This window comes from Mastacembelus armatus, chromosome 9 (assembly GCF_900324485.2).
Source record: "Mastacembelus armatus chromosome 9, fMasArm1.2, whole genome shotgun sequence".
NCBI lineage: Eukaryota > Metazoa > Chordata > Actinopteri > Synbranchiformes > Mastacembelidae > Mastacembelus > Mastacembelus armatus.
This window is the reverse complement of record NC_046641.1, coordinates 21982955-21997038: the sequence shown is the minus strand read 5'-3', so window position 1 is coordinate 21997038 and position 14084 is coordinate 21982955. Positions and strand designations below refer to the sequence as shown.

The window sequence follows — 14084 nt, the reverse complement described above, 5'->3', positions numbered from 1 at the left end:
AAACCGGATGAAAACTGACTGACTTAAAAGATTCACAAAGCAACCACAAAGACCACAAAGATGTTGCAAAACCAAAACTTATTAATAATAGTAATTTATTCATATTATTACATAAATATTTAAAGTTGTTAATTTATTTCATTTCATCACAGTTGATTATTTCCAAGAGTTTCAATTATTTTACAAATGTCTCCCTTCTTTAAAACTGTGCTTCAGTCTGCTGCCCCATTCCCCCGACCCACATTCAAAAATACCTGAACATGCTTCTTGCTGTAGAAGATACAAAACAAAGAGCTGAAAAGGTGAAGGGACAGTTTGTAAAGGAAAGAGAGAACTGTGCAGAGGGGGAGACAAAGTCTGTGGTTGGCCAAAGTTATGGAATGACAGAGGAGATGGAGGAGGAGGAGGCAGCAAGCTCTGCGGCGTAAAAGCGAATCAGATGGACAGACAGAGAAAAGGAGGAGTGCAGTGGAGTAAGGACAGAGAACAAGAAGGACAGGATGGGTGGACGGTTTGAGGTGGACAACAACTTCATTTTTAAACCGTAGCCAGACCGAGCTCCGACTGAGTCGAAAGAAGAAAAGTTGCAACTAGAAGCAGCAACAGATAAATTCAGGAAGCTGCAGACAGCGGGTAGTGATGGAAATGTATTTGCAGAGGAGGTAGACAACAGGGGAGGAGGTTTCATTCCCCACAGCTCCTCTCGGTTTCTCAGGATTTCCCTCCCTGGACGCTGTTGCTGCTGCAGCTCTAAGTGCCTTCTCTTCAGGGGCCATACTCTTCCATATCTGGACCTGGATTTAGACCAACAGTGTAGTGGACTGGATCAGATAGGACAAGAATGCATAACCTAAGTTTAATTATTGAGAAGTATGTGTTGAAAATTGTTTGTTGGACCTAAGGATTACTGACTGTTGTGAGTGAAATACAACGTGAGAAAAAGTAGAAAAAGTAGTTACTTTAAAAAAACCTCAAGTACCATAAGTAAATGCCTGATCTCTTTTTGGTTATTGGGACAGTACAACCTTTGCCTGAAAGTCAGCATTTTTGTATGTTGACTGACAGATATGCTTTAAAAGGTTAAATCGTTTTAAAAATGGCGATCAGATGCTGCTTAGACTAGAAGGTCAGATTGTTCTTGGCGTGCACGTAAGGAGTATTTATGGAGTATTTATGCTTTTGTTCCAGAGGTGAGGTATGAGAAATTAGTCGTGTGGTTGGTGCCTATAATGGGGTAATTTATTTCTGATCACAAATGTTTTGCTGTTCTGTGGCATAGAAGTTTTATGCTCCTGTTCTCCGATGTTGAGTATTTTAGGTTGGATTCACCCAGACTTTCTCCCACCTAATGTGACCAAAAGTATGAAGATGTACCTTGCACTGAATTCTTTGCTTTTCCCAAATTTCACTTTTATCTAAACCAAGATGTGATTTATTTGTGTAAACTGTGACATGAGGACTCATAACAGCTGTTTGGATTAAGAGGATAAGCAGTAACGTGTGGGTCTTTGCCAGTCTGAGCTCCTGAGAGTGCATGCAGGACGATAGTCTGGAAAGTGACTCTAAACGTCTCCTTTAATGCACTGTAATAAATGGCTCATGACACAACCCCCATTTTCCCTCATGGGTCTACAGAAGGAGGTTTTCCATATATGTCGGCTTCCACATATTTTCCACTTCAGCATCGGTGTTGACATTAAAGCAGCCTTCATCCAGCTTGCTGGCTCGGTTCTCATGCTATCTCCTTGGCCTGAAAGCAAATCCATGCAGTCACCCACCAACCAGGCTGATTCCTGTCACTTCTTGGCTCACCCCCGTTGAAAACACTTGTTGACGACCAGCCTGGCCCAACATTACTCAGGCCGGCCAAGGCATCCTTAGATCTCTCTCCGGGGCCAGGCCTTCTCAAACAGGCTTGGCCCTGAGTGGGCTCTACCTGTCCTGACGTCATGGGGATCCAGGGTATGGAGCTGTTTGCCATCGGCGTGGTCATCATTCTTTTTATGGCTGTTCTCAAGCAGTTTGGCATCTTGGAGCCCATGTCCTCATTTGAAGGTAAGGACCCACCTGAGACCTCTCTACTGGCTGAAAGGTACCTGCACTGTGATCTACAGCACGTACTTATGATGATTCACTACTTCAGTGGGGAACATTTTATTTTAACCCCCCCATAACACATCATAGTGTCATTATACACAGATGTTTTACTATAACGTAATGCATCATCTGTTTATATGCTCACCTCCTCTCCTCCATGAGTAGCTGGTAAAACATATACCCCCACATACAAGTACAAATACAAGTGCTCTACGATATTTAATAGCTGCTAAGAAATGCTAAATTGGCAGTGGTGGGGGGTGGTGAAGGAAAGTATTATTAAACTCCAGTCTTTATAGGAGTATCTGAGAGATCCTAACCTAATGTTGAAGTATTTCCAAATTTGGTGATAAACTGAAAGATTAAGTTTTCCTTCAGATGTTTGGAAAATTCTTCTACTTCCTAATATAAACAACCCCTTAAAATACCCATTGGATCATCTGAAAAAAGTAGCAGTGTCCTCAAACTAAAGAGCACAGGGCTCAGTTAGTGAAAAGTTTTGGAATAGTTTTTTTTACTTTTTACTTGAATGCACCTCCTGATGCAGGAGAGACCGGCCTTGACGTAAACACAGCTGGCAGTGGTTTATGAAACCATTACTTGTCTCCAAAATAAGGACCATTACCTGCTTTATGCATCTCAGTTTTCAAGTTTATCTAATATATAATAATTAGCCAGTATAGTTTTGAGTATAAATTATCCTCTTTTATATAAGAATGAAATATCATGCAGTGCTTTATATGCGGCAGCTCATCACGGAGCTGAGGTTTGCGTCACCCAGATCCAACCATAAACATGTTGCATATATGTAAATGTGTAAATGCATCAATAGCAATAATCTGATGGGAGCCACTCTGCTGTATTAGTGCCAAAACATAATTTGATGATAGTACTTCTGCACTTTATGTAAACCTTTTCATATTGTAGTACTGTTTTGCTTATGTAAAGTATGGAAATACTTCTTCCACTACAAACTACTCACACTCTTCTTCTGCCTCTTATACCAGAGTAAAGAAAAGCCAACTATATTTATGTTACACCGCTAGATCAAATATCATAATGTGCTTTCCAATAAAAGACAAAATGAAGACATAATAAACAAAACAGAGTATTTTCTTTTTTTTTAATTTTGAAACCTAATTTTATAGTTGCCAATGGTTTCTAACTAAATTTGTCTGGGTGGTTATAGACACGTATTTCTCACTGCTTTACACAGACCTGAAACGAAACAGTGATAGTGCATCTTGGAGTTGTTTTTATGGCTAATTTAACAGCTGCATAAACTGGCACAATCAAAACTATGTTGGTCAGTGTACACTGTCTGATAAAATAAACGAGTAAGCTAAATAACTAAAGAGTGAGTAAGGAGTTTATGAAGCTGACCATGCAATAACACTGTCCCTGGTCAGGATCATTTCCTGTCACTCTGTGCCCTCGGCCCCTGTCAGCTCTCTATTATAGCATGCAATAAATTCAATAAGCCAATAAAAACAATACTGTAAAAGTTAAACAGAGTAAACCAGAATAAATAAAAAATACCCCAAATTTAAAGAATATTGTACAATTCTGCACTATAGCCTACTACATATTACTGTTAGTTTTAAAGTAGTTTTCAAAAATTGGAATACTGTATTGGAAAATCAGCAAGTTTATTAATGGCATCAGAGTGAAAAAAGGTTAATGGGATGTTTTATTTTGCCTACTAAGGCTTATACCATAAAATCTTGATGGGCTAATAGACTGTATACATTTGGCACTGTAAAAGAGACATCAGATACTGCTCTTTGAATGATGCAGTTCCCTTTGATTAGCGATTTGGGCTGAAGGCCAGCCAGAGTGCCCTGCAGTCATCGCTGTGCCAAGACAATTACAGCAGGAAGGCTCCAGTCGGCACATTAGTGCTTCTCATATGGCTCAGCATCTTAAGTAATAAATTCTACAAAAACACCAGTAATGTCCTTTCATAATTTATTACTTCTCTCAATCTCTCCAATCTTCACTTCCCTCAATAGCACCCCCCTCCCTGCTCCTCCTCCCGCTGTGGCAGGGCCTACACCCTGGTTTAGCATTACTTCACATCAATTATACATGCAGTATCGAACAGGCTTTCTCTGAGGCCACCTAAATATGGAGCCTGGAGTACTCCTCCAGGACCCTGAAGGACATTGACCAACCCTCAGTAGCCTTCAAAATTCTCATCATGTGTTTTCATCCTTATTCCTCCCGCTTCATTACTTTGTCATCTCCCAGTGGGACTAATTTAACAGCTGCAGTGTCATTATCTCAGCGGCTTCACCACCTTCTCATCTTTATGTTTAACTATTCGGCAGAGGACATGGTGATTTAATGCATCCTTTGGCTTTCTTTACATGTTCACCTGTCTGTCAGCTGTTCCTTAAAATGTACAGAAATTCAGAAGCCTGTGGTCGGCAATCACAGCCTAAACACTAATCTGCATCAGAGTCTGAGGAATAAGACGCATATTTGTTGCCAGTTATTGGCTGGAATTATTTTAACTGAATGTTTTTACTGTTAAATGCTGATTTTTACAAAATAACCAAAATATGCAGTGTACATTTTAATGTAAAATTTACTGATAAATATTCTTAAGCTTTTTAGTTTTCAACATTATGAGATCTTACTTTTATAACATTCCAGGATAAATGTATAGAAGTAAAAATGCAGAAAAATGTAAATAATTGGTAGCAGCTGCAGCAACAGAAGATAAATATCTAAATACCTGAGTTTGGATATGTTTTAAGGATGGCCCGTTGTCATTCACTATAGCTAGAAATACTTATATATATATAAAAGTTTATAAACAACATGTCATTATCTATCATGATGATATACCGGCATAGTAGCTAACTCTGAGCATACGTACTGGTTATTTAATGTATGATTTATGCCTCACTAACCCTCATAATGCAACTGAGAACAGACTTTATAGTGAAGTAGGAGATATCGTGTCACCAGCAGCTGAACCTTTTGCATATTTACATGTTCATACATTGTGGATTTTGCAATGTGGAAGAAGAATTTGACTTTTTAAGCCGTTTTAAATATATATTTTTTTATAGTTCTTTCTCTTCGTTGCGTGATCTATATCAAATCTGACTTAATCCTTTTTATATTTAATAAAACAAATCAGGGGGTTTGCAAAATCCATTTTGATACTGTGCACTCACATATTCCACATTTTAGCACTGGCATTACATCAAACATCCGTTATCAATCAGCAGACTAAGAAGGTGTGGGAACTTCTTTATTACATTATTTTTACTGTTAGCGCTCAAGAAAAGCTCCTGTAGTTTTGGTCTTCAAACTAAATGCACCGTGACACTGTGTACATGCAGACTTGTGTTTGTCCAAATGTGTGTGTTTAAAGTCCACTTCAATGATCCCATCTAAAATGACACTGCTGGCCTTTGCTTGTTGTCTCAGTCTGGTACTCTCTGGTCTGATGTCAATTCTGGGCTCAGTCCAGCACTGTCCTATTTTGGGATGACATCAATGCCAGAGGTAGCCTTGTCTTTAGAGATGTGTGAGCCCTATTCTGGGGTTCTCTGATACCAATATCTGGTATTTTTACTCCACATTTGACTCTTGTGCAGGATAATTAGTAACATCAATACTGTAAAGAGAGATCGGAAGGGAACATGTAGTGTTATTTGCTCTTCTGTTATTTCTTCCAGGTGGCTATTAGGTCATTCAGATTTAACAGATTATTTATAAAATGTATTTATGGCCAAAGATCCTATTTAGCCATTCAGAATGATGGGAACATCCATCCATCGATTTTACGAACCTGCAAAATCGATGTTACATTAGAAAAACCTCACAACAAAAATGATCTCTTCAATCTAGCCAACGCATTGTTGTTTTTTGTGTAACTTATATGCTTTTGAATAGTAAAAATATTTACAGACACACATACAGTACTTGAATTTCCTCTATGTGGAATAATAAAGTACAGGGTGACATGATATTATGTGGAATGCGGATATTCATTCATTTCAGCTGTAAAGTCACTAGTGGTTTGAGATTAGGTAAGTCTTTCACATATTCAATGAGAGGGCGCGGTGGCTGGTGCAATGGACCTGTGAATACAGGGACAGAGGAATGTTTTATATCTAGATCTGTTCACATTGTAAATCTTAGTTTCATTCATGCTAAAAAAAATACAAAATGTGCCTGCACACTCAGTCTCCACGAGAGGGAAGCAGCAAACTGACCAAAATCAGACAGGAAATTGAGTTTTGGGCAAGTGTCACAGGGCCTGAGGGAGCGTTTGCTCATTGTTTCCCTTTATTACATGAGTATGAGTGTGTGACAGGACTGTGCTGAGTTAATGCATTGTTAAATCTGTGTTACAGACCCCGGGAGAGACAGGGGAACAATTAGAAAGTGGATCACAAACCTGACTGGGGAAATAGGATTCAGGACACCTGTTGACCTTTTTCACCATCCTGTTTCCTTAAAGGCAAATTGTTTTTCTGCTTGTCACAGTTGGCAAAAAGAATTAAAATCTTTGTTAGTCTTGTCATTTTAAAGCTACAATATTCAGCACCATCATGTGTTAATTGTCTTTTCTTAAATTATTTTGCTGAAAAATCACATAAACTGCAGCTTTTATATTGTTTCTCAGCATGTCACAGGTTAATTAGCTGAAAATAAGATGTGAGATAGAGGGAGGATATAGAAGAGGAAGTCAGAGCATCAGTCATTCAATCTACATTAAGTGGATAAATGTTGGCTTGCCGCTTAGGTCTTTGATAAGACCAAGTACTGGGATAATATTCATTGGAGGAATCTCAAACCAGCTGTTTGCTCATGACAAAAAAACTTTCATGTCTGATGTGACTGTCTGTGCTTGCTTTCTATCTGATTGGATTTCCCATGGATTAACGTTGTTGGCCAGAATTTTAGAGGGGATTTTCTCTTTCTCTTCCTGTTTCTCTTTTTTGGAGGTATTTTTACAGCAATAATCTGATCCACTTGACCTTAATAAAGGACTGTCATAGCCTGCTCTTATTTGCAGAGAATATCCCGAAAGATCCATTAGAACAGGCGAGAGCACGCGGGAAAAAGGCAGTCAATTAAGAAGGGAGAAGGGGACAGCTAAATAGAGTAACAGAAACTGCAAGAAAAAATTGTGACAGAAAAAGAGTGATGGAGTGAGTGACACTGTTTCAGATACTGCAGAAGAAGAACAGAGAGAGCGCGAGAGGGGCTGAAAGAGACAGATGGACTGACGGTCAGGTGTGTAGAAAACACAATAATGTAGTAGAGGAAAGGAAACGAAAGGACCGTGGAAGAAAAGTCAGAAGAAGTGGGGAAAATGAGTGTGAGGTGGGAGACGGAGGGACTCCAGACAGTTGGCATCGTCTGCCTGGTGATCATGTTCCTCAAACTGCTGCACCTGCTCGGCCTGATCGACATCACTGAGACCGGTGAGGCAACCTGGGGCAGGGGCAGTGAGGAGGAGGAGGGTGACATGGAGCTAGAAGGCTGGAGTGAATTTGTTTTACTGTAATCCACTTGTAGATATTTATTAATGCTGTTTGACCCAAGTCTGGATAATTAAACAGCACATGAAGAGCAGTGGTTGCAGGATGCTTACAAAGATGACACACTCGCAAAAGTGTAAATCACTGGATTCAGCTAAAGGATCAATTCAAAGCCTGTTATGGAAAATATTATTTGATTATAAGGTAGCAGCAAAACCCAGGAAATGACCAAAACCAATGTGTTAGTGACGCTTTCAATACTTTCAGTACTTCAATACCAATCAATACTGCAGATATTAGGTTTATATACAACTAATTTGCAACAGCAAATAGTTTTTGTAGTGTTTAGGGTCAACCTTTTATTTAGATAAACATCAGGAGACCTACTTTTGATTTCACACACAATCTTATTTTCTCATGTGGTGAAGGTTCAGAGTTTCCTTCTCACTCTTTGCAGGACTGATATCTACTTATTGTTTTTAATGAACCCTAAAGGACCAGTCTGTTATATCAAATAAATCACTTTCCATTTTCAGTTGCCTTCCCGGTAGTTTATGGTTTATGTTTCACACTATATCATATTTCGTTGTTCTACTGGATGTTTTATCTGAATATGTTTATCTGAACTTAAGTCTTTACCTGCTGTTCCGCTCAGTACCCATCATATAAACCTCAGTGTCTGATCTGACTTGACTTGTTTTCTTTGTTTTGTTTTTTTTTTCTTCCTCTTGCTATCACTCTCCCACTGGTCTCCATTTTCTCTGTCACTTCATCTTGGTGTCAACACCCTCCTCCTCCTCTGTACTCTATGTGTGAAGATGGTGAGTATGGTAACATTAGAAACTCGGCTAAACTTAAAGGAAACTTCCATTTCTTTTGTGAATGTTTTCTTTTTCCTTCTCGGGCAGTGCTTTCTCTTAGTGTGTGAGATAATGCTGTGACACTAAATTGTGCATTTGTGATATGCGAGTATAAAGGTGTCAGCAATTGAATGTCTCAAATTCAGATTTTCTGCTGTGGCATTTTGTGAAAGATCAAAATGATAGTTGTTTGGTGACATTTCCGCCTTAAGGAAAGTGCCTCCTCTCCTTTTTTTACTCCCTTGTTCTCCTGCATTGTGCTCCTCTCCAGTTTTTTGCTCAATCTCTCACTGACATCGGCACGTTTCTCCCACCTACTCTGAAATAAATGCCTGTTGAATGTGTGATCCCACCCCTCCCTGAATGTGGACCTGCATCCACTCACTCAAAGTCCGGCCCATCCTCCCTCTTTTTCTCTACATTTTTCCCTCTGCATCACTTCTCCCTCTCTTTCTTTCTGTCTTTTCTCTCTTCCTGTTTGTCTATCCATTCCTTTCGCTCTCTCTCTTTTTCCTACAGACAGCAGCGACAGTGATTTGGAGCTGTCGACGGTGCGTCACCAGCCGGAGGGGCTGGATCAGCTGCAGGCTCAGACCAAGTTCACAAGGAAGGAGCTTCAGTCTCTCTACCGAGGCTTCAAAAACGTATGTGCAGCTGCTGAGATGGTCCTAATTTCTTTGCCACCATTACTATGCTTTATATAGGCTAGAATTATTCTCATGCAGTATGTTTCTTTTTTCCTCTTTTGAGCAGGAGTGTCCCAGTGGGATGGTTGATGAGGAGACATTCAAGACCATCTATTCTCAGTTCTTCCCTCAAGGAGGTTAGATGTTAAAACAAGCTCTCCTTTCTTTCCCTGTCTTGTTAAGGATTGTATGAAATGTACTAAAAAACTGCACTTGCACTTTTAACTGCTGCTCTTTTTTTAACATCATATGTGCCTTTGAACCATTGCTGTCTGGGAACATTACTGGTCAGCTATGGACTGGTTTTTCAAACTTTTACATATCGTTTTTATATGTGTAGCTGAATTCCCTCTTTGTGATTTGTGTATCAACTCACTGCTTTGAATGGCTTATTGAGGACCAACAAAGTTGTGTAGTCATTTTTCCTGTGAAGAGGGTAGTTTAGCATTAGGCTCACTTCAACGTTCAGTACACTAAATCTTTGGCAATGACTCCTTTTGTCCACAGATGCAACCACCTATGCTCACTTCCTGTTCAATGCATTTGACATTGACAGAAATGGTTCAATCCGATTTGAGGACTTTGTTATCGGCCTGTCAGTGTTGCTGAGAGGTTCCGTCACTGAGAAGCTTAACTGGGCCTTTAACCTCTATGATATTAACAAGGATGGCTACATCACCAAAGAGGTATGTTTGGATAATGGGATATGAAACTTTTTCCCAATAAGAAGCAAAATGTCATGTTAATGTTGCTCCAAACGAACTAAAAGTTAAGAATAAAGGGATTAGACATTGAGGCAACAGTTGGAGAGAAACTGTATAAGAAGATGTTTTCTATGTTTGTCAGAGGTCCAACTTAAAACTAATTTCACCATGGTTTGGCATGAAAGACCTCATCACTTACATGCATTTGCACAAACTGCAGCACAAAGCAAATTGTTGCACTGTTGCATAGGAGGTAATTTCATTGGTGTTGACTTGATTGAAACAAATGACATGAAACGAATGATCTGCTTTTCACTTACAGTTTACCTTTGAGCTTTTTAATTATAAAATATAGTCACGGTGGGTGATATTCATAAGTTGTTGGTTTTAAACTCTTTCACTGTGCTTCTGTCATATCCTCAGGAGATGCTGGCGATTATGAAGTCAATCTATGACATGATGGGGAGGTACACCTACCCCTGTGTGCGAGATGAAGCTCCCTCTGAACATGTGGACAAGTTCTTCCAGGTTATGAGGAGCACTGTGCTAAAAGGCTTCTTTTCAGATAAACTTCTTGAAGTATCATATAATTATCTCACTAATATGTCCTTTCTCTCTGTTTTGCTTCTTCTATAATTTCCCAACAGAAAATGGACAAAAATCGAGATGGTGTAGTGACTATTGAAGAGTTCATTGAGACCTGTCAAAAGGTAACTGAACCTTTTTCACCCAGTCAAGAAATAGGCAAAAGAAAATCACAGTTACTCATTACCACAAGCAGGGCACTGATCTCTTGACACTTGTTTGGCATCAGTGACAACACTAATCACCTAATGAGGCACTGAGTGTTTACCTTTTGTATAGAAAAGAGAGTAAATGTTACTTTTGACAAACACATAATATGCTTTGCAATATTATCTCCCTTCTGAAACATATGAAGACACAAATAAAAACTTATCAAACTTCTTTTGATTTAGAAATCCTCTTAAATGTAGAGAGCTTAAAATGCTTGAGAGGCCTCTTGAAGGAAAAAATATAAATAAAAACATTCTTGCAAAATAATTTATTGAATATTTTAAGAACAAAGTACAACATGGCATATGTAGTGTCAATGACTGGCATACCTTCTCTGAGCGTACAGGGGATCACTTCAGAATTGCTTTTAAAAATGACTTTTACACTCAGCTGTAAGTCACTGGGTAAATGGGTCTAATTGCTCACACTCTTCTTAACTCATAAGGTAAGTGGTACTTAAGAGCTTTTTTAATGTAATTCTTAGAGGTTTGATGAATATGGGTTTGCATTTTGAAACTGGTGATAAAACCCAACCTCTGCTTCTCAAGCTTATCACTTTAACCATGAGCTAAGCTGCAGCTGAACCACACACAACCAAAACCACAGAGTATGTGCACTCCATGTGTATGTGGCATGCTGTAATGTATTTACCTCAACATTGACAGCCCTTTGACACAGTTAAAGTAAAAGCACTCTGCAAAAAATGCTTGTCAAAAGTAACATTTACTCTCTATCTTCTTAAAAGTAGTTTAGACTGTGATACATCTACATATGCAATATGGCAATTAGTGTATATATATATATATATATATATATATATATATATATTTACTTTAGCTGAATTAAAAAAGACACTGTAAAAACAATTTTTTTATTAACATTTATTGGCTATAGTGGAAAGCTTTACCTCCTGATTTGGTGGGTAGATATTGACACATCTTGGAAAATGGAGATTTTATAATCAGGCAAATATTTGCAAATAATTTTGCCTCCTAGCTGTTATTTTCTGTCACTATAGTAATACACAAGCTGTTTGGAGACTTACAATGGACAGTTTTTTCCTGACTTCATAAGTTGCTGAAGGGGGTTGTTACACTGTATGGGCTCTTTGTTGTGTTTGGTTTTCCTGTAAACATCGGTGCAATTCTGACTCGTAAGGGGTGAGTAGATAATGAATAGTCAGTTTGAGATGCTTTGTGTTATCTTACTCAAACTCAAACATTGAGCAACACATTTTCTGCAACTTTGCAGCTGTTCTAACATAATCAAAAAGGACCAAAGGCTTACAAAATAGAAATTGACCCCCTGAGAATGCAGTTTTATATATTTCAAGATTAGAGGAATAGGCTGCTGAATCTCTTTTGTTTTTTTTCCCACCAGGATGAGAACATCATGAACTCCATGCAGCTGTTTGAAAATGTGATATAAGGAATTGGGATGCTCTCGGTTGTTTTCCTTTCATTGGCCCACAAGCACAACTCACACACAAGCACAGGAAACCCATGCATCTCACCAACACCTCCACACACTCCACATTAAACATGACATCTTGGCACATAATGTAGGTACTGTAAAGGTACAGGAAGTAGAACGTTTTTTTCCATTTCTCGCCTCGCTCCTTTATCTGTATTTCACAATTGCTTCTGAATTAAAGGGACTGCTACATACAGAAGAAGGGTTTTCTGGGTAACATCCCCATCTATCCAATGTGTTTTCTGTGTCCTCATTGAGGAAACAGAAGCATGTATTGTGCTTTTATCATTACAGAACCAACTTAACAACCAAAAAGGTTTGAAGAAGCTTACGAGAAACCACTGATCTGATCACACAAGGATACTAGCTTTAACACTCGTACACTTTGTGTCTCTCTCACACTGAGAGCACAGTTTGTTTGTTTTTTTCATTCACACTCACATAAACACAGACCTGCAGCTTCCTCGAGTCTTTAGAGCACTGGATGAAGTGAACTAAGAGTAGCACAAAAGAAAAAAGTCACAGTGACACACAGTAAAAGAGAAATGAACTAAAGCATGTTTGTCATCAAGTATGTGATGTGGAATTAGCTTGCACTACAATTGTAAGACTATGTATGATATGCGCCTGAAATAAAGGCACTGTAGATACCTGCACATATTCACCACTGATGGAAACCAGTGTGTATGTATATATGTATAGTTAATAGTTATATATCATATGTTATATTGGTCTCATCTGTGCTGCACAGGGTGATGGAGTAGGACCTGATTTTGTTTAAGGAATTTCTGTGTTAATCAGTTAAGGATTATGATTAGTAAAAGCTCTTTGCAGAATTTAAATTGATTATCCAAATGTTTTTCTTCTTTTTGTATTTTGGAAGATGTTTAGCTGGTCAGGTCGGACAAGTGAGTTTGTGCAGAACTGTGAAGCAACAAAGAACTGTTAAAAGTGTGTTCTTGTGCTGAATTGAGGATTTATTTGGTTCTTCAGTATCTAGAAGCATGCTGACTCTAAGTGCCACAGTATTATATACAGTACAGTAGGACCTTTGTGATGTCAGTTAATAAAGATGCTGTTGACAGCTGCGACCTCTCTGTTTTAATGTATTCCTTCACCACATTTTCTTCCTCAATAGAGATGATGAAGCAGCAACAGTTTTGGGTGAACTGTCAGGAGTGACACAAAACAATGACACAAAAAACTAAAATAAGCAAATCTGAGGTGTGAAGTTTGCTTACATTGTCTATGAACATAATGTGGGATTTGTCTCATTTCTGCTGCACTGGGATTACTTCATAAGACCAGACCCACTGGTCAAGTACTGTACAATCCAATTCTGAGGAACTTCCCTTCCATGTTATGGTACTTTATACATTTAGTCCACTACAATTCACCCTCTCAGATTTAATTTGTGACCTGTTTAGGACAATACTACAATAGACAAGAGTAAGCTTTAAGTCACATGGACTACTCCTTTTACTTTTCAAATTACACTAATGTAAAGTGACGCTTACTCATAGCATTTTACAATACCTCTTCCACCACTGACCAAAACTTTGGGGTGGTTTGGTGTTTCTTTGTGATTGTTTTGAAGCTCATTGTGTTCATTTTGTGTCTCATATCTCTGTGTTTGTGGTCCCTTGATTGACAAATAAGAAGCTCAGGTGTTTTGGGTCTGGGTGTTTTGTCAGTATAATGAGTAAATGTAGCCTACGATTTTCTTGCAACCAATCTTGTGATAAATCAATGCATGTAGGCCAATAAAGGGAGTGGAACTAATGGACCACAAGGTGGCAGTGTGATGGAGTAGTAGATGGAAGGCGAGCATAAAGATGCTATTTTAATATTTTAAGCAGCAGAGAATGATTCAGCAACAGCACAGTAGCTGGAAAAATACGGGCCGCTTATGCAAGAAAAGGTCATTGTTACAAAAACTTGAAGGCAGAGCTGCAAGGA

General features: G+C 38.7%; 1 protein-coding gene across 2 annotated transcripts; it reads left to right on the top strand.

Moving 5' to 3' along the window:
• Positions 1-1178: 1178 nt before the first annotated feature.
• kcnip3b (Kv channel interacting protein 3b, calsenilin) lies at positions 1179-13213 on the top strand. 2 transcript variants are annotated; one of them, XM_026322329.1, is made up of 8 exons: positions 1179-2055; positions 8426-8428; positions 8987-9111; positions 9221-9290; positions 9661-9839; positions 10281-10385; positions 10505-10567; positions 12033-13213. In XM_026322329.1, the coding sequence occupies exons 1-8, from the start codon at positions 1950-1952 to the stop codon at positions 12078-12080; spliced, it is 699 nt and encodes a 232-aa protein (XP_026178114.1). In that variant the 5' UTR covers positions 1179-1949; the 3' UTR covers positions 12081-13213. The 2 variants fall into 2 exon arrangements, with proteins under 2 accessions (XP_026178114.1, XP_026178115.1); XM_026322330.1 differs by lacking the exon at positions 8426-8428.
• The last annotated feature ends 871 nt before the right edge of the window (positions 13214-14084 follow it).